This window comes from Coturnix japonica, chromosome 3 (genome assembly GCF_001577835.2).
Source record: "Coturnix japonica isolate 7356 chromosome 3, Coturnix japonica 2.1, whole genome shotgun sequence".
In the NCBI taxonomy this organism is placed as follows: Eukaryota; Metazoa; Chordata; class Aves; order Galliformes; family Phasianidae; genus Coturnix; species Coturnix japonica.
Window position 1 is genome coordinate 59,783,605 of NC_029518.1, and position 20,899 is coordinate 59,804,503.

Sequence of the window (20,899 nt, forward strand, 5' to 3'; positions counted from 1 at the left end):
AGCCTGCACAAGCACTGGTGCTTACTGATATTCAAGCAAGCAATGCCAGAAGTCAAACTAGTTTAAAACAATGTGATTTGTTTTGTAAGCTTCATTTTCAGGTTCTTTAGTTCCCTGAACTGGCTCACCCAGGATGAGAAAAATGCCAGCTGTAGCACATGAGAATAAATTAGAACAGAATAAACTGCCAAGAAGTTGAAAAACAAGGCTTAAAGGCACTTAGATAAAAGAGTGAAAATAGCACAGTAAGTGCTTAATCGGTCTGACCAAATTTATACTTAATGACCATGGTCAGTGTTTCCTACTTTGCTTATCATATGGATGGTTTTAGACAGCACTTTTGGAGTAAAACAGAAAGAAAGCCTATGCAAATAAGTAGTAGGGTTGTCCAGAAATTACTAATGAAAAGACCTGGCAGAGCAATTTCCCTTTTTGTATAATCAATTCTTGAGAATTTTACTATCTCATTTAATTCATAAATGGGGTATAGTTCTGTATTTAAGAGATTCTAACACAGCCTATGGCAAGATTCTGTTTGTCTTTCATTATACCATGTCTATTCCAGACATCACCATCAAAACTCAATTCTACATACCAAATCTGCAATGAAACTTTTAACTGCTGCTGGTCTGAGTTTGCTCACTTTTTTTTGCTGTTAGTTAGAGCAGAAATGCTAGGCTCATGCAGCCACACCCAGGATAGCCTGTATTCACCATCAATCAACAAGTGGTCAGAAGCAAGAAGTTCCAGAGCTGACCTTCCAGTGTTAATCCATAGTCCCCAGAGCTGTGAAATCTAACCTAAAGTAATCCCGCAATGATAAGCCCACAAACAGAGACTTAAAAATCCAGTGTTAAAAAAAATGGACAACTCATACCAGACAATGACATTCCCAGCATCCTAACCTTAAAATCCAAAAATATTTAAAATTTCTGGTGTTGCTACAAAACACACACACACACACACAAAAAAAGAGCTAAGGGAACTCCTAGGCACAAAATAACATCCTTAGATCAAAACAGTCACACGTTGAGAGCTGTGGAAGTGAAAGGGCAGGTACTACTGACATAAAAGGAAGATAAAGAATCAGAAATGGCAGGATATCACATATGATGAATAATGTTAAAACCATCAACTCTGAGAGAGGAGTGAGTCTGGATTGTCAACCCTGAAACTTGGCAAACAAAACATTTTTAGACATCTTTATTTTATCCACAAGAGAAATTTGTACTCAGCCCAGCAAGTACTGAGGACTCAAATGAGACCCACAGCACCTATTTCTGTCTTTCTTTAAACTCAACCAAGAAGGGAAATATCTTCTGTTAAATTCGATGGTCTGTAAGAGCAATTAAGCCTTTCATGCGAATCCCGTGCTCATGAAGTGTTACTGAGTGTGATGCTGGCTGTTAAGGATACACTGTGACAGCCATGAATTCGCCCATCACAATAAAATCCCATTGTATCATCTGATTCAAACATTTTGCCAACTGCAATAAGGTCTAGAGCTAGGGAAAGAGTGATGTGAAAGATCATCATAAATAGCAATATTAATTCACCTCTACCTGTGCTCATCAACTAAGTAACAATAAATATAGAAAAGAAGAGGTTAAAGACAGCTTGTGCAGCTATGAGTAAAACCTAGCTGGGAAGTGAAGGAAACTTCCTGGCAGCTAGCAGTAATTCCTAGTTTACAGAAACCAGTGATAGTCAGTAGAGAAAGTGGTTGGTTTCCTTGGAAACCACAATGGGAATGGTGTCAAAGTGTTAGTGGGTTTAATGTTGTCTCAGTACCAGGAATTCTGAAAGCGTACATTATTTTTTTTTTTACCATTAGATTAGTGGTAAGCAAAAATACATAGAGTGTTTTGGTTTTTTTTCCTACAGCTTTGGCAGGAGCTGACAGAATGATGCTAGCTTTGTAAGCCTCATCTGGACTTCTTCATAATGAGGGTAATGAGTGATGCTATTGAGACATGGTATATGTACTGGAAGAGTATAGCAGACACTGAGTCAGGGGAACTTGGATTCATTCACTGGCAGTGCTTTTAAAATAAATATAGATCCCAAAAAGTCTGAGTATGCCTTGCCATGTAGAATTTAATGACTGGTGAGGTGACTGTTTTGTTATTTTCCTGCCTTTTTATGGATCATTAAGTGCACACAGCAGCTTGCCTGGCTTGCTCCCTTCACACAGCATAGGACAAGGAAATCTGGGAACTGAGTGGAGCACCGAGGCTGTAGCCCACATGGCTTCCATCCACACAGATTATAGATCATAATGCTGTTATCAGAGCAGGCCAGGTAGCCTGTTACAGACCCACAGGACTGATCCATTATTAGGGTTGTTGATCACTTTCAACTCAGAAACCAAGTCTTGTTACATCCACCACCATAAGGAGGAAGAGTAGTTTTTCAAAAAAGATACTCTCAGCTTAGCCAAAAAAAAATAATAATTTGGGTTTAGTGCAATGTTTAGAGAAATCAAAAGAAATATCCCCAAAGGTATCTGAACAGTCCACCCAGCCTCCAAATGTCAGATATCCAACAGTGAGATTTTCTCAGGATGTCTAAGCTTCAAACTAAGAATTGAGTAGTTTTTCCTCAGAGTAGTTTGTGCCTTTAGCAACACACAGCAGATCTGTTTAATGCTCCTCACATCTTGTTTGTGATCATCGCATTTAAGTTAACACCTTTCTATTGGAACAGGCCACCACAGTAAACTTCTGATTATTGTTAAAGGCTTTGCATGTTTGAGATACAGTCTGCCTAAAACACCAGAGGAGAAACAACTGCCTCTGGTCCTTACAGGGGATGTGTACCTAAGGGCAGTTGCCTCACAGCACAGAACTCTTTAGGGTTTTACACAGTGCCTGTCCACATGCTTGCAGACATTCAGATCTCTGGTAGTTTAATAATAGTGGATAAAGCCACATGGATTCTCTCACAGCTATGAAAGCAAACGTCTAAAATGGAAGGGACTGGTTTAATCTGTAGCTGTCTGACTGCATCGCTAACAGCTTGGCAATTAGGGAACTACCAGGATTCATTTGTACGTGTGGAGAAGGAACTAAATCAGCCAATTTTCAACTTGCATGCACACTGCTCTGTCTGTTGGCTCCACCGTGGCTGGCTGGCTGGCTGCTGTCATAGCAAAACATTTTGTGCCAGCTCAAAGATGCTGCTGTCTCCCAAGCTCTTGTTCACTATGCACCATCATTCATGTGCATTACACACTAGGGGATGTCACTGCATGAAGAACATGTCCTGTACATTTGTAATGAAACTTTCCAGGGTGCGGGGATTCTCTCAAGGCAGCTGACGTCACAGAGCTGCTGCTCTTTTTCCTCCGTTCTGGACAGATGAGGATAGCACTTACACAGTTCATAAGCCATCAAGACATGCTATGGAGCAGGTTAACAGCTGAGATTTTGTAGCTGTTGCTGTCAGCGGTTTCTGGCAACGAGACAGGGGCCAGCTGCTCAGCCAGTCCTGTTGCTAGCAGACAGGCTGAGTTAGCTGGTATTGTGCCTCCTGTCAAACAGAATTGCTTAGTTTTTGTACTGAATCCATTGGCTGTCCAAGGTGAAAATCACAAAAAAATTACACAAATGTGAAACCATGGGAACTCTATGAATGACTTTCAAACCCATTTGTTGACAAGACAGGCCAAGGGAACCATTCAAAATAGAGTGAGCAATACTTTTTTTTCCACCTCCTTGCATGTCTGTTTTATACAAATACTTTAAGTTTATTATGCAAATTAAACTTTTTTTTTTATTAAAGTGAAATCATCAGTGTAGTTAAGCCCATTTGTGGTCAAGGACAAATGGAAAGTAAAATAAACGCTAAGATTAAAATATTAGCTGTCCTAGTTCACTGCCTTTCTCATTTAGAGAGCTTCTGTCATTCTCATGTCTTTGATTAAGCTCTTTTAGAAAATCCCAGGGAGCTCCAGCTGTCCATCACATACATCGATGAGCTCAGCTAACTGCATCATACCAGCCAGTGCCCTTCATCAGATAGTCAAGACTTCATGTGCATTCATTTAATGCCTGTAGACTTGACGTTACCAAATTAAGCTGTCAGGAATGCAGGTGGCACAGTGAAATTAATGTTTCTTCCTCTGTCTTGCTTACTGGGACATTCAGAAGAAAACACATCATTATCCGAAACCATATAGCTGAGAGAGAGCCTGCTCACAACTCTCTCCTTGTAAACAAATGCAGAAGAGTAGTATAGAAAACAAGGATTTGAAAATTCTCCATCAGATCATACAGCAGTGGATATTGTAGAAAAATCTGGACATTTATGAATGTTTTGAGTCTGCCTTGCTGAAGTGTTCATGTTACAGGGCAATATTTCTCTGTCCCATCACAGTACAGAAGGTTTTGAATGCATTTTAGGCTTGCTATGCAAGCCAACTGAGACTGTTTTCATGCTCTGCTGGCACAGAGCAAGTTTAAAACCTATGAAATGCTTAAAAAGGGAATGACTGAGCAGACAGAGCTGGAGGGTGTTGGGATGCTTGCCCATGGGACAAGTAGGGTTGGAAAACATCACTTTCACAAGTCCAAACTGTTATCTGCCTACATCCAGCACGTCTGGGTACGTTCAGATCTCATTAGAGGCTACAAAACCCACTCAACATGCAGGGAAACAGCTGCACTGAGCTGTTTGCTGCCTTAGTTGGACTGCTAGTGTTTTCAGTGTTCGTTCAGCTAGTTGTGTCAGACTCCGTTTTTGCTATTAGCTGTACGTGACATGCACCCTTCTGACCTCCAGCACTTCTTTTAGAGGAATAAACATGAAGAGATCTGAGGCAATTTTGTCTTTGTGCTGATAGCACAGAATCCAGCAGAAGCATTTTAACTGTGGGAGCTGGAATACCTACTTCTGTTCGCCTTTATGTCCAAGTCTATGTTAAGCATTGTAGGATTTGGGAGAGTTCTTTGTCAGTTTTATGGGATTTAGGTTTGGGGTTGTTATTTTTTCCTCCCCTCACCCCCACTTTTGGCAAGCAATTTTATGGGCACTTCTAGAGGGGATATAGAGTTCAGTGTGGATTTTTATGCAACGCATTTCTTTAGCCAATGTTCCATTATCATGATGAAACAACTACTAATGAGGAAGGGTGGGGAAATTTCCCTAGAGAGAGAATGGAGAATTGAAAAATAAATAAATAAATCAAAGTATGTAGTTTGACTTAGACAAACAAGCTGGGAGAGGAAGGGAAATATCTGAAGACTCCAGGCAAAGAGGAAAATGGTCACTGTGGTTCAAAGCATAATGGAATGGGAAGTATAAAGGGAAATGTTGCACTGTGTAAAAACACAATAATTAAATATGCCACTTTATCAGGCTGTGAGTACAAAAAACAGGTTGAGGATGACTGATTACAAATAAAAAGATTTTTGCTTTAATCTTCTTTGTTTTTGTTAGAGTAAACTCTTCCTGAATGAACTAAAAAGAATGGTCAGCCCTTTGCTCTCTATTACTGTGAAGGACACAAACTAAAGTCAGGGAGAGGATTAGATGAAGAATGTAGCTTCATGAAAGAAATGCAGCATTGAGACCTCTCCTGTAGAGGGGTTTCCAGAGTCAGTAAAAACACCACTGAAATCATGAAGAGTGGGCAATTTAAGAAATATCTTCTTGGAGACTTGGAGAAGATTGGCAAGGACAATAGCAAAAAGAAGGAAAATGTAAGGAAATTTACTGTTGGGATAGGCCTCCACTTAGTCTGAACTGGATCGGTATTGATCTGTTGTTACTCTGAATACAGCTAAAGTGCTGAAAATGATTTATCTTTCACAATGCAATCTTTTTCAGAAATAAATTGAGTATACAATTAACAGCAGGAAAAAATCCATCATCCACAGCCTAGACTATGAATAGGGTAAACATGAGTGCTGATTATGATTAATCTGTCCTATGGGTCTGACTTTGAAGCCTATTCCTATTGATTTCAAAAGAACTTGTTGACACTTTAGTTTCAAGGGCTATATCCTTCTTTTGTATAACACATTGCTGTTATCAAATAGGAGATATTAACAACCCCAGTAAACAGATACTTGCTGTGCAATAATTCTTTCTCCATAACTGCATACATTGATATTAGACACCATCATTTATGAGCAAAATACTTATGTCCTACTTTACTAACTTTATTCACTCCAGAATCACAGAAATATATATTTGAAAAAACTTGGCTTTTTCCTTTGCAGAAATAACATCTTGTGTTTCCTTTCCTTCCTTCCTTCCTTCCTTCCTTCCTTCCTTCCTTCCTTCCTTCCTTCCTTCCTTCCTTCCTTCCTTCCTTCCTTCCTTCCTTCCTTCCTTCCTTCCTTCCTTCCTTCCTTCCTTCCCCTTCCTTCCTTCCTCCCTCCCTTCCTCCCTTCCTCCTTCCTTCCTTTCCTTCCTTCCTTCACTATTGTTAGTGCTTCAACAGACTGAACTGATTTGACTTGGCTTATTTGATACTGAAAAGTAAGCAGTCACAGAAATCTCAGAATTGATATGAAAGACCATATGGAAATATCAAGTGTCGGAGGTGCAAGCCAAGGTGCTAGAGCCAAATACTGGGTCACAGGAAGCTGAATGGATTGGAATATTACAGTGGTCCACTCTTTCACAGGTGAGATGGCATGAGAATTGTAAAAGAAAATAAGATTTAACAGTTCATCTAAAGAAGACAATGTGGAAATGTTATTACTGGCTACCACCAGAAGAGGATAATGGATTGGGAAATCCACCATCTGAATCCAACTGACTTTAGCAACCAGAATACGCTGGATTTTTCAAGTATTCAGTACTACGTGATGCCATGGTTCATTTCAAGTCTTTCAAGGTCCATATAGTTCCCCAGTACAACACTTTCAGCAAGGCAGGTAGACAGCTGTTTCCCATCTAGTTGCAGTCTAGAGATGGAAACACTGAGAAATCTTTCACAGTACACAAGCTTGCCTTTAATAGTGCAGTAGTAAAGAACTGGGGCATTTTCATCAAACTTGCAAGATTTTGACATGCTTAATTGAATTTGAAGATTTTTACGGAGGGGAAAAAAATAAGCAGTAATAATGTATCAGGGCAGAAAAGAAATGCTGTGAAGATAATTGAAAGTAGTTTGGGATCAGCCATATCCTATGGTAGCTACTAACTAAAAATAAAAAGAGCAAGAGTTGTTGGCTTGAAAATGTTGTCACATGGGAAATTTATTACATTGTGCCCTTAACCAGGACAACCAAGAAGAGCATGCTCGTGTATCCTTTCACTAGCCTTTAAAGGTACTCTCCCTTTGAGCCCTACAACATAAATTCTATCTTCTACATGAAAACTTTGACTTTTCAACTAACATTATATAATCCAAAACACTTGAAATAACAAAAGTGTGGTTTTGTTTACATAACTGGTATTTTATTTGCATATCTATGACACAAACTGTGGCTGACAAGTCATTCCTTATTGCCCCTCACCTGACACAGGTCCCTAACACAGACCGTAGAATGCTTTTTTTAGTTGATGGTGCATGGATATACTGCCAATGTCTTCTAACCTTTACAAAAGTACTCAAAAACTGTTTCCGGAATATTTTATATTACTAACACCAGCCATTTGTCAACATGTCTACTGGACCATAACGCACCATCAAATGTTTAACTGGTAATATTTGCACTGGAGCTTGATTGACTGCTTGCAGATCTCCCACTGGGACCTGATAAGCCACCAGTGGCCCACACACAACAGCTTGATATTAGTTAATTTAGAATTTGTTATTTCTGATAAGTATTTCACTGGATTCTTCATTTCTGTCAAATTAATCCTAGCATCTATCACACTTGGAATCAAAATCAAATGTTAAGTCAGGGGAAGCAGTAGAAAGAACGGAAGATGATACTGTGAAAGCAGAAGGATAAACTGCTGTTTCCATACCCTGCCATATTGAACAATCCCTCTTCCAAATCCGAGATTGCTCACGCAACAAACCCATGTCATCTCTGCCAAGTATAAAGAAATGGGAAGTTCATCATAGCAGAAATTTACTTTCAGAAGCCTGTCTTTTAATAACATATCCTATGCACCATTTATGTTTTTCTTTATTTCTACAAAAATTGACAGTTTTGGAAAAGAAATACAGTATTTTTAAAGACTTAAAAGTAATTGCAGGAAACAACTTTTGTATGCAGATGTTGTTTATACATTATCTGAATCAGCTATTCTAATAATGCAAAGTATAGAAATATTCACTGATTTTAGTATATATGTTTTCTGCTCAGAAAAATTGGTTATAATTATTCTGGCATAATATGTGCTTGGGTATAATATTGGCATAATATTATTCTGGGACTAATATGTGCTTGACAGATTAAGATCGTATGAGCAGTGATGAACTGTGTAGTCTTTGGTTCCTGGTATTTCCTAAGAATTAATCATTATTTTTTAATAATTTTATCATTTTTAGTTATCTATATTTCCTTCCATATGTGGTTTCATCACACTCCAAAGGCATTATTTGGCCAATATACACAACAGCAGTATCTCAGCCAAAACCAAGTGTGCATTCATGCAATGCTCAGCTTTCCTTAGTCATCTCTGTAATAGAAAGACTATTTAAAAAATCATGTTGTTAAAGTGTAATAATTCAATTAATTTAAATTCCTCAAATACATTAATTTGTCAAAACAGAATCAGTCAACATTATGATTGATACCTAAAATTGGTCTCTTACACACTGGTACTTGTTGTGACATTCTCAGTCTTAAACTGTATCGGTATCACTTTATTAGACAGATGAAAAGACACAAAGTGAAAATACAGACCACTGTTAGAAAAGGAACGCTTTTAAAGTCTTTTATTCTAAAAATGTGTTTTCTAAAGTTAACCCCAAATGTTCTACTTATCAATGAAGCATAGCTGCTAAACTGTGAAACTGGAAGGAATCTTTTTTTATCACTGTTGCAACACAAGCCAGAAGAAATTAAAAAAATAATACAGTTGTACACCTTGTTTTTTGTTCCACTAGAACAAAATGTCTTTCTCTCCAAAGCCAAAATTATAGCAGCTAATGACTTCCGAGGAAAACTAAAGCTCATAGATCTAGGAAAAGCCTCAAGAAGGCATTTATCCATTCCTTCCCCTTTAACACTTTCATGTCTCAGATTTCTCCACTGGTATCTTTCTCTCTGTGATGGATATTGAACCAAGGATCTCCTAAATCATTAACTCATAGAGTGGCTTACATTGGAGGGGACCTTAAAGATCATCTAGTTCTAACCCCCTGCCATGGACAGAGTTGACAAGCAGCAGATTGGGATGCCCAGGATCCCTCCCAACCTGGCCTTGAATGCCTCCAGAGTGGCATCCACAGACTCTCTGGGCAGCCTGATCCAGTGCCTACCCACTCTAAATCATCATCTCATATCTATTGTCTTCAAAATTATATAATCTCATTTTCTGCCTTTAGCTTTCAATTTTTGGCTCAATATTTCTCTACTCAGGTGTAGTCTCAGATTTTACTTCCCATATTTCTTTCTTGAGCATCAGCTCCAGAAATTACTCCCAGATTGACCAAATCTTTTTGTATTCTCTGTCTTTCTGATTCATGTCATTCTTTCCAGATAACCTACATTCTTCAGTTCCTTTTTCTATTTGGCAAGAGAAATTTCTGCCCAAGTACCTGAACTTGTTGAAGATGCCCTACAAGAAACATGTAGATTTGACTTTCCAGTTCTCCTCATTTATAGGTTAATGAACATGAAGTAACTCTTCCTCAAGTTGTCATTCTCTATTGCTTTCTCAACAGTTCCTTCCAAATGGCTGGAAACAGATATAGGAGGGAGATTCTCTGCTAATTGCTCTAATTGCTTCCCCCTCAAAAAAAAAAAAAAAAAAAAAAAAAAACGGGTTCAAAAATTGTCTCTCACTTATAGTCTAGTAATTTGCTGCACAATTCATTGTGATCTTCATTGCTGTCACACTAGAAGTGATTCTGCCGCTTACTCTCAAGATGTTTTGTGCTCTCTTTTTAACTGTTGCCTTCACACCCTAAACTTGTAGTTTAACTTGGAGGCCAAATAGGAACTTTGGATCCTGGCTGGAAGTCTTCACCATCTTTTGCTCTACAAGCCTTTGGATCTGCTCCAGGCCATTCCCAGAGCTGCCACTGGCAGAAAGCTAGAAGAGCCCTGACAGCCCCCAATAACAACTCACCATCAGTCTCCTGGGAGGCAGCATACTTGTCACCATGTCAGGTCCCATCCACAGAGAGATGTCTGCATTGTGCTTAGGGTGGAATTACTTGCAACCACCTTGACCATGTTCTACTTTCTTCTGCACTCTCTGGACCTAATCCTCCCAATCCTGGGTTCCACAGCTTTTTCTCCTTGCCCACACCACTTCTGAAACACAGAGAGTTTCTTGATGTGAAACTACTTTATAGTTCCTATGTGACACTTGTGTAGCATTTAAGGGCACGGATCTTTACCTATAGGTGTGTGAAATCCACAGATCACCAGAATACTTTATTTTACCCTTAATTCTCTATTGAAAGCATCCTCAGTTCATAATTTCTTTAATCAGTTTGGAAAGGGAGGAGGGAAGGAGGAGAAAAAGTGGGAATCCACTCCTAGAACAAAGGCCTAAAAGACAATCTCTAGTACAATGGTGTCATAAAATCCTGCAAATAGAACAGCTAAAGGACAAGGTGTTGAACCCTTAGAAGGAGCAGTGCACTTTAGTATAATTACATCTTCATTTTGTCCCAAAATATAAGAAGGCTTTTGCTTTGTCTTTTTGAGATTGTAGACATAAAATTAGGTCAGCTGTGGGCAATATATTAAGCTTGCTTTCATACACTGCAGGCCTTGTTAGCAGGGCTTCACAAAGCATCTCTTGAAAAAGGAATACAAGATGCTCTTTGTAAATAAAAGTTCATGAGTCTGAGTGATGAAGTCATTTTCCAAAACTGCAGTGAACGATATTCTTTTTCACAAGCCGCTGAGAAGCCAAGAGGTGGGCTTGAGGAAAAGGGTTTGAATGAAACATGTCAGACCAACCACTTTGCCCTACTAGCCCATGGCACAGCCAGGCTTGCCTCTTCTTCCTCCCCCCATCCACAGCCTCCCCTCCCCCTGCCCAAAGAGAAGGGTCGTTAGGCAGCTTTTAATAAATTTGGCACTTTTCTGCTTTCCACTGAATAAACAAGATGTTAAATAAATAAATAAAACGTAGTCACAAATGCCCCTGTTTTGCACAGAGGGGCTGAGGGTACCCAAACAGAGCAGTGGGGGTGGTGGTAGGGGAAAGCTGACCTCACTTCTGAACGGCAAAGTTGGAGTGGGAGGGTCCCGGCACAAAAGGTAAAAAGGGAACGATGTGAACATGTGAAGGAAGACAGAGCACTGCGCACAGCGTCAGTCTGCATCCTGACAGGAGGAGATAAGGTGGCTGGGGAGCCAGCGGTGCTTTCCTGGAACACAACCTCCGCTTGACACTCTCTGCTTAAGCACTGCCCATCTGTGTGTTATTGAGCTGGAGCCTCTGGGGAAAAGAGGAGCCACAGACACAGAGAGTGAACGAGGGAGGGAGGCAGCAAAAGCGCTTTTCTTCCCTTCTTTGCTTTTTTTTTTTTTTTTTTTTTTTTTTTTTTCACCCTTTTAAATAAGGATCTGGTTAGACTGCCTTGAAGTGCCACATCTGGAAACTGAATGCTGAAAGAAAGTTAAAATAACTGAGGCACCACTAAGCCAAGGGGGGCTGATTGCAGAAGAGGGTAAACAATTACTAAGACGCTAGAAGACCACTGCTGGATGTAAGGGGAGGAAATGGCTTTGATCTCCGCCTGGCCCCTGGTTTTTCCTATATTATTCTTTTCGAGATGCTTCTCCTCCAGCACAGCCTCGAGCGCGGGAGGCGTCTTTCTGTTTGAAATTGAAGGTAGCTCAGCGGTCAGCACGCAAGAAGCTACTGTTATCAGAGGGCAGCAGCAGTCAGTAGCTACTGGAAGTTGGGTGCCTTTTGCTGAGGTACAGTAACTGCGTTCTCTCTCTGGTGTCTGCGCTTTTCTGCTTTCATCTGTCTGTGTCGAAGTTCCCATCTGGTTAACGTTAGCTTAATCATTCGATCCTTAAAGCAATGCCGGAGATTTTTGCAGGGGGTCTGAGAAGCTGCATTTGGAGACTAGATACAGTTTAAGACTTCAGAATGCACACATGCCCTGCCTGCTGCGAGCAGGCAGCTGCTATGCTTTGCCGTGAGACCAGGCTAGCACGTCTCCAACTTTTCTGCCAACATAACTAATCAGGCTTGTCCAAACAGAGCTGTTTTACAAGGGTTAATTGTCACTACACTTTTCTGCTTGCCTTATGTAGTGCTTGGGATTTTAACTTACTTAAATTGACAGAGAGCTTCTCTGTTTTGCGGGCAAACAATGTGTGGTAGAAGTTTATGCTTCTGTTTCTGAATGCCATCCACTTCCAAAAGTTCCTTTTGGTGATGAGAGCAAGGATAATAAATCAAACACGTGTAGGAAACTGCCTGCAGAGAAAACACCTGCAGAGATTTTATGCCTTCCAAAAAATATGGGGTTGGGATTAGTGACAAATGAAATTAGAGAGATCTGAGAAGAATTTTGACTGTGGAAAATTTTTCAGCAGTCACTGTGTTAGAGGATAGAGTAATACTTATGCTAGCAGGACTACATCTGGAATGAACTATAAAAAAACACAGCTTGGGAAAACAATAAATTACTCCAGCATGCACAGAGAGGGGGAGACAGTAATGTCTCATATGTGGGAGATACAAAGTAAAAGGCAAATTGAGTTACATAAGGTCATGGGAAGGGAAAGAGTTGTTCTAGCATGACATCCAAAAATGAGGTGTGATTAGCACAGCCAAGTCAGTATGACAATATCAAGATCTCATTCTCTTATATCACAAGGCTAATTCTACCCATCCACCCCCATACTCCACTTATTAGAGCTAATAGCCATGGAAATTAATGTACAAGCTTTTCAGATGGTTGGGGTTAATGCTGGACTGGGCAGAGCCCACCGCCCACATTGCTGTGGCTCCAAGCAGCAGTGCAGCCTCCCAAAATGCCTGCCTGCCTACCCTGTGAGGGACTTGCTGTGAAACATGACCCGTGTGAGAAAACTGGAGTCTAACCCCTGCTCTGCTCAGTGTAGGGACTCTGAGGAGCCATCAGAGGTTTGGATGGGCTCCATGCCATGGGATATACATCTTTGCTCTGTCGGCCTGGGATCAGTTCCTGGGAAGCCACATTGCCACCTGTTGCTTACAAAATGGAAAGTGAATGAAACGCCAGATTTTTGAGTTGAATGGATTTTGTGGATGGATTTCCTAGGATAAAAGCTATAAATCTCTTGTGGCCATTCTCAGTATGATTCTGGTATATGGTTTTCAAATAATTTATGTTAATAGGCTTTACAAAGGAATACACACTGGACTTTGCAGAAGAATGACACTTTAGCCCCATTCACCCATCTCAATCATCTCTGAAGTTTCACCTAATAGACTCACTAACTCGTGATTCTTCCAGCAGTTTATTTTAGCCCCTACAATGGGAACATTTACACACAGTTCAGATCCCATATTCCAAATGAAAGCTGCTACCTGCAGTAGTTATTGTCAAGGTTCTTGACATCAAGATGTTACTAGGGAGAAGCTCAGGCTCCTTTGCTACATGCAGATGTACCCCATAACTATGTTTTAGGACCCACCTCCATGCCTGCTACCAGAGAAGCCCAGTAGGATGTTGTTTTTGGGGTAGAGCTGATGGCTCTGTTGCAATGATTCATGAGCTGGTAATGGGAGCTTGGGAGCTTACTCTAAGGCCAGAGGTTAACTTGAAGACCAAAGAGTGATACTGGTAGTGTCTCTTCCAGCCCTTAGATGGTTTCCTCCTCCCAAAGCCCATCACCTCTCATTCAGTCCTGAGTAGAGGGCCTATTCCAGCAGTTTTGAATCAGCCTTTTCCAAGCCTGAGTTCTTAGCCCACAGCTCACAGGGAACCACAGTATAAACTCTTTTTACACAGCATGGCTTGATTCAGATCTCTCATCTAAATATTGACTCAGGCCCACAGCTCTCTGGAGCAGACAGAGGCTGTTAGTTGCGTTGAACTGTGCCAAGTTACACAAGGGGGTTGGTTAGCGAGGCAGAGCTAAGGAACCACAGGCTTGCTGTGTACAGACCTTCATGAGATCTGTGGTGCCACTCAGCTGCAAAGTCAAACAAGCTGCTCTGAAGGCAGAACACAAGGCTGATAGAAAACATGGCATTTCAGCATGTGGAGAACGTGATGGATAGTACTGGACCCACACACGAGTCTGCATTTCATAGTGTCTTCAGAAATCCAGATCTAAAACAGTATTGGCAGGAGCTTCTAATGCACAATGTGAGGTTCTTCATTCCTGGTAGGAGCTAATATTATGAACCAATAGAAGAACAGGCAACCTCAGTTAATGTAAACAAGTTTGTATTAGGGCATATTTCTTAGTTTTCCATTTCTTGTCCTCTCTCAAGTTTGGCAACATTGAACTTAGAGGCACTTGGAGAAGCAGTTTAAAAAATTCATAATTAATATTAATGTGGAGCTTTCCTGTGCCTTAGAGTTGAATGAAAATCTCTTCATGGCAGAGAGACTAACTACATTTTCACTACTAGGCTAACTTGCCATATTCCATCTCAACATGGATTGTGAGCATGAGTTGGACCTCAGGCAATACCTAAATAGTTTGGTGCCCTGGCAATAAATGAATCTGTAACTAGGGTTCAGTACATATAACTTAGGCATGTAACCTATGTGTAAACTTTCTTAATTTGAATCAGATATTGCATTCAAGTGTAAGCCCAAATTTCCCACATAGTAATGGAGGCACCAGGTTTTTCAATTCCCTAATTCCTACTGGTCTTCCCTCAAAGGAGGCTCTTCCCCTGCAAGCACTTACTTCAGGATGGCTCCATTAATTAGCTAAAGATTGGAGAACATTTAGATACTTAAATTAACTAAATTTCACCCAATGTAAAGTCATGTTATCTGCATAATGAGCACTGGTATTGGACATTATGAAATAATACTTCTAGCTCTATGCCACTGTTTCAACAAGAATTCTTATAAATTGCTGAACACTATTAAGAAGGTATCATTAAATGAATTAAATTGCTAGGAATTTGAAGGTAACTGATTCAACATACTTAGTTCAGGGGATTAATTGCATAAGGACATACACAGGCAACAGTTTTTCAATAAGAGTTTCACTGATCTAACTCATGTAGGTGCAATCACATGCAACAAGTAGAAATTGAAAGTAACTGTGTTCATACTAAAAGTTAGTTACAAATTCAAATTTTAAAAGTAATTAAGCAATGGAGTGTGGATCCAGTTACACTGCATTGCCTAGCAAGTAGATCAATATGAACAGCACTCTGTGAAGTACTCATCTCACTTGTGGAATTTAGGATGTTTAAATTCCTTGGGATAGGAGCATAATAAGGCATGCATGGGAGATGTTATGATGCTGAAATCCTGAGGGATCATGAGCCCAAAGCTCATCAGTGTAACCCTACTGCAGCTGATTGCATTAAGTTAAATATTGTTTTTTTCCAAATAAGGATGGATTAAAATATTTTGCAAGGAAAATACATCAGAGATGAAAGGATTTCAGACCAACAGCCCAACTGCAAAGGAAAGCAAACAAGTGAATTGAAAACTTGGCTTTGTGTTCAACCTGTTTGCTTTAAAAGGGCAGAAAGAAAAGGGGGTAGTGAGGAACAGAGACATGAATGAAAACTAGAGAATGAAATATGAATGAAAACTTCTGAGAAAAGTTACATCCCACTGTCTAAAACATGTCCTTAAAATAAGAGGTAGGTTGTACATCAACATTTGGATCTAAAACCTGCCGCTGTCAACATTTATATTTTCAAATTTCACTGACATGATTATTTTAATTATATAGATACAAATTTTATTTCCCAGTAGGATCAAAATTGCTCATAACCAATGGAATAGTATAGAGTCTGACTTGAGAGTAATCAGTGGGGCAAGACCTCAAGTACTGGAGAACATGGCAAAAGATTCCCTATGATTCACATTATGTATCACTCACTTTAATGCAAAATGAATGTAAGGTGATAACTGGGTGAAGTCACCTCATTCTTACATACTACAGGAGGTTCCAGAAAATAACAAAGAAAGCCCAGCATAGAAGAGCTGTGGAGAAAGGATTAGTGGAGAAAAGAGAAGATATTCTGTGGAGATATTTGCTAAGTGAGAAAAGATGAATTGAAACATGCTCTCTGGAAAAAAATTGAAGAATATAGTGCAAAAGAAAGTGAATAGTTGAAGAAGGAAAAAAGAAAAAAAAAAAACAGAGCAAGAATGAAATAATCCGAAGCCTTAAGGGTAAAATAAAATAAAAATAGAAAAATCTGAAGTAGCAGGGAGAAGGCAGAAAGCCAATTCTCAGAGTGCAGGAAAGCATGATATTGTTGGATAAATTAAAAACCACTTCCAGCATCAGTGCTTTTCACACAAAAAAAGGCAAAATAAGAGTGGTCCTTTAAAGGAAATTATTGCAATAGCCAAGGCAAAAATGAGCTATTTACTATAGAAGACAGTAAGAGGCAGAAGTAAACTGTTGGAGGTTGCACAGTAACCTCAGGTGGGAAAAAGTTTAGCCATCACTTTTTCCCACCTGACTTCTAGCAGCATCTGCTAATCTAAGTTTTCAAAAACAAGAAACAGTAACTGAGGTACTTTCTGGTTTTCTAAAGCAATAAGGAGTGCAGAAACTATAGCAACCTCACCTCTCTAGAATAGCTTACGTTAAATATCTGAAATATTATATTATTGAATAAGCAAAAGCCCTGGCCAGTTGTTAACAAATACTCAAATTATCACCAAATTGCCTTCATGGCTTTCCCAAAAAGCATTGGAACGGGAGGTCTCGCAGACTGTTTAGAGAAGGCATTGGGTGATCCTTACTTGTAGCATTATTCTGTTCAAAACAAACTAGCTCTAAAAGAAACAGCTGAAGACCTAATCCTGAGGTCTAAGCCAAAAAGGGTTTTAGCTTGACAGAAGTCTTTATATTCTTTTAAGCTAATTGAAACTGTACCTACCATTGAAAAAACAGATATTTAAATGAATTCATTTCAGATCCTTAGGGTCACATTAGGTTAACTCCCATAAGGGACACTTTGGATTTTATTTTTTTTCAATAAGGTTATGTTCTGAGAAGCTTCTGTTAGTGGGGAAGAAGTTTTACTGCAGATGTTTGTGATTCCAGCTTAAGTTTCTCATCAAAGCTTTAATGGAAATCAGCTGCTAGGAACAGAGCCATCAGATCCAAAACCTTTTAAATTGCAGGAAGCTAAAGTGAATAGAACCAAAGGACAGGGCAGATGGATAGTGGGAAATGTTCTTTATTTTGAGAAGGTGCATAAAGCACCCACCAAAATAATGCTATTTAAACTCTACTGCAGCAAATTCCCACAAAGATTTGGGCTGATACCAGAAAAGTGTACTAAAGCTTATTCAGGATTGTGAAAACCAATAAAAGGCATTACATGTCCATTCTTATTCATAATATGGGAAGCAAGTTAAGAACTAAAATTCCATGTTTTCCAGAGGTCGTGAGAAACAACAAAATAATTGCTTGATGAGAGAAAACATATCCTGATTTTATCTGATAATGCATCTACAGTTTTAATTACAGCTCTTAGCCTTCGTGAGCTGTTAAAGAAAAAATAGATCTTGTTTCCGATTAAGATATAACCAGCCACTGATAATCTACAGTTTGCTTCTGTACTTCAAACCTCCAAACATGGATGCATTTGGTTGTTATATTTTAATTGTTTCTCTCAAACATTTGGATTTGATCCCAGTTAATTTTCAGACACCAACATGAGCTGGGGATGTTTGGGTTGTGTATTATAATGCAGGATTCAACAATTGCTGAATAGTGCTGTATACAAAGCTGTTAGAGCTCCAAAGATTTTGAAATCTAATTCTTTGTCCTTAAATGATCTCTGAGAGGTTTTCTTAACTACCAGTCAGTATATATACAATGTATGTTTGGCCATGTAAGCATTGATTGTCTAAGTTGCAGTAAAAATGACCTGGTTTGTCTTTCCTCTTTAAATCTATGCTACAACTCTTTAGATGCTTATTTCCTTAAAATAAATACTTCAAATACACTAGCACTCCTTTTTTTTTTTCTTTTTTTCTTTAAATCTTTTTCATGCCAAATAGACAAGAAACAAAGATAAAAATCCAACACTCAAGAGAAACTAAAAAAAGAAATATGAGCCAAAGAATAACAAGGGGCTAGTGAAAAATATTTTATGTTACTATTCTAATTTTAAAATATTCCTTAAAGAACTGAAATGCTATTTCTTAAGTTCTGACACAGGGAATCTGGGGTGAATGGGAAGAACTGGCACATGAGCACTAAACTGAATCACAGTTTAACAGATAATGAATAAAGAAGAACCTACCTGTATGAGCAACTTGTAGTGACCTGGGTGGTTGGAAGTAGGTAATCTTTAAGGTCCCTTCCAACATAAGCCATTCTATGATTCTATAATTCCAAATACAGCCTTTTTATCTAAATGAATGATAGTTCTGTCTTCCCAAAAATAATTAATAAAAAATATATATATTTTTTTTCACCTTTCACTGCTAGTGCCAGATGTAGGAACATACATAGGGAATAAGTATCTAAACCAGATCATTTCTGGGCTATGTTGTACCCTGTTACCACCCAGTGATCCAGTTGCATCCTGTTGCTTTTGAATGAAAAGTCTCTTCACTGGCAAGTTATAAGCAGATTTCATCTTTCTTTGGGCTTATGTTTTTTTCTGTCTTTCTTCCTTCCTACCAATGGAAGAGACTGTCTGCAATGGCTCTACAGAATTACTAAGGCACCGGCTAATTAATTCTAAGTCAACTGAAATCTGGAGTTCAAATAAGGGATTTTTCTGAGGGATGGAAAAGGAGATGACTTTCTTCTTTCTTCCTGATGTATCTATTTTTCCCTTCCCTGAGACAATAAGAAAATGATTCCATCATTTGATGCTTTGCCAACCAGACAAGAAGATCACTGTATATCTCAACTGCAATTCCAAAATATCAAAGAGCTGTAAAATCAAACCAGGAAGTGCTAGAAACTTGGTGAGGTAGTTGAGGCAAAAGGGAAATCAAAGGCAGCTTCAGTTACCCCTGGCCACTTTTCTCTGGTTTTCCACATCCGATTTAATGCTGTTCCACAAGTATAGTACATGCTTTAAGAAACACTTTTATTGTCTATCTCTACAAAAATTTTGTGTCTGTCTGGAAATTAATCTGGGAATGCTGTTCTACATCAATTGATTATGGCCACCTTATGTGGAGGACTCAGGTGGACTATGGACTATGGCTCAGAGAGCACATTTCATGTGAGTGATTTTGTGGGGACTGGGTGGAGGGGGGTTAATGATGAAATGAAGCAAAATTATTTATCTGTTTTCCTATAAATTGTTTTTCTTGAATAAGCTTGGTGTTTTGTTTGAAAGAGGATGATCAAATAGCAGCCTTTCCAGCTGCAGATCTTCTATTTGCAGTAGTGAACATCTGTAACAGTAATATTTTAACTTAGTGGCTGTAGTAATAAGTACATTAGAATGGAGGCTGGTGTTAAGCTCTAATCCTTAGCCAGCTTGCAGACAGCTAAGACGTTTTAGCCCTTCCCCCCTTTGGAGAAGAATGCCTTTTAAGCAGAGGCTTTGTCTTTCTCACTGTATATGGAAAAAATGACTATGCACTTCGATGGAGAATGCGTAACTGAGAAGTGTTTATGTTGGATCCAACCCCATCTCTGTTGCTGAATGGCATTTTGTTTTTCACTTGGACAGGAGAAGGGGTAACGGTCTGGAAACATTTTCAACACAGGAAATTTTGAAAATTAAATACAATTACCTTGTTAAGGCAATAGATAATGTTGTTGCTCCACATAAAGCCATCTGGCTTTCAGCTTTGGATTGTTTTTATGGGAGTCACAGTTACTCTGTCACTATTGCAATGGAGGCATCCCCAAACTCCTCCAAGGAACAAGAATATTATGACAGTGGTCTGGGAGAGAATCTCTATGTGGCTTTTGCCTGTTGTCCATTCTCTGCTTTGCTTATTGGTTTGGGGATTACCCATGGATGACAAACCATATTCCCTATCCCTCTGACTCCAAACTTCTCTATGCAACAGGGAAAAACAGAAACAACTTTTTTCCATATCATCTCTGCCAACAGAATGCTATCTACAGTCAAAGCAACTGGTTTCAATCTTGCTAGTTTTAGTTTTAGCAACCACTGAGTGTTTTGTCCAAAACTTTGTGACGACAGTTTCTGCCAGCAGCATAATCTGATGTTCATTATCATCAGAAATGAAGATCTATTTTGGAAGCTGACAAGTTGATAACTCTTCAGGTGATACATATATATTCCCAATTGTCAGGGATAAGCCAGCAAGTGAGGTTTTCAGGTTGCTCTGTTATTTATTTAGGGCCTTGTCCTATCCCCCTTAATGAAAAAACAAATTTTCAGTGAGTTTCAAGGAGAGCTCAACTGTTCCTTATATACAAATGATGAAGACCTTATGGTGTTTCTTGTTTGGGTGGAATCAGATTAAATTCAGTCATTAGATATTCCTATTAGCAGTTGCAGACTGGCCAGACATGGCATACATGACTGCAGAGTACTGCACTTACTGAGACATCATCAGAGACACAGACAAAAAGGGATGATACTGAGATCCAGACAGAGGGGACAAGATAAAGGAGATTAGTAACAGGAGACAGTGCTTTATTTCTTTCATCACTCATTGAACTATTTGTTTACGGAAAAA

At 39.2% G+C, this 20,899-nt stretch overlaps 1 protein-coding gene across 1 annotated transcript in view; it reads left to right on the forward strand.

The window, feature by feature from the left end:
* Window positions 1–11,603: 11,603 nt before the first annotated feature.
* Window positions 11,604–20,899, forward strand: part of LAMA4 (laminin subunit alpha 4) — a 90,417-nt gene continuing 81,121 nt past the window's right edge. Inside the window, exon 1 of the mRNA XM_015858724.2 lies at window positions 11,604–12,020. Coding sequence (XP_015714210.1) covers window positions 11,820–12,020 — 201 coding nt within the window. The 5' untranslated portion in view covers window positions 11,604–11,819. The remainder of the gene's footprint in view (window positions 12,021–20,899) is intronic.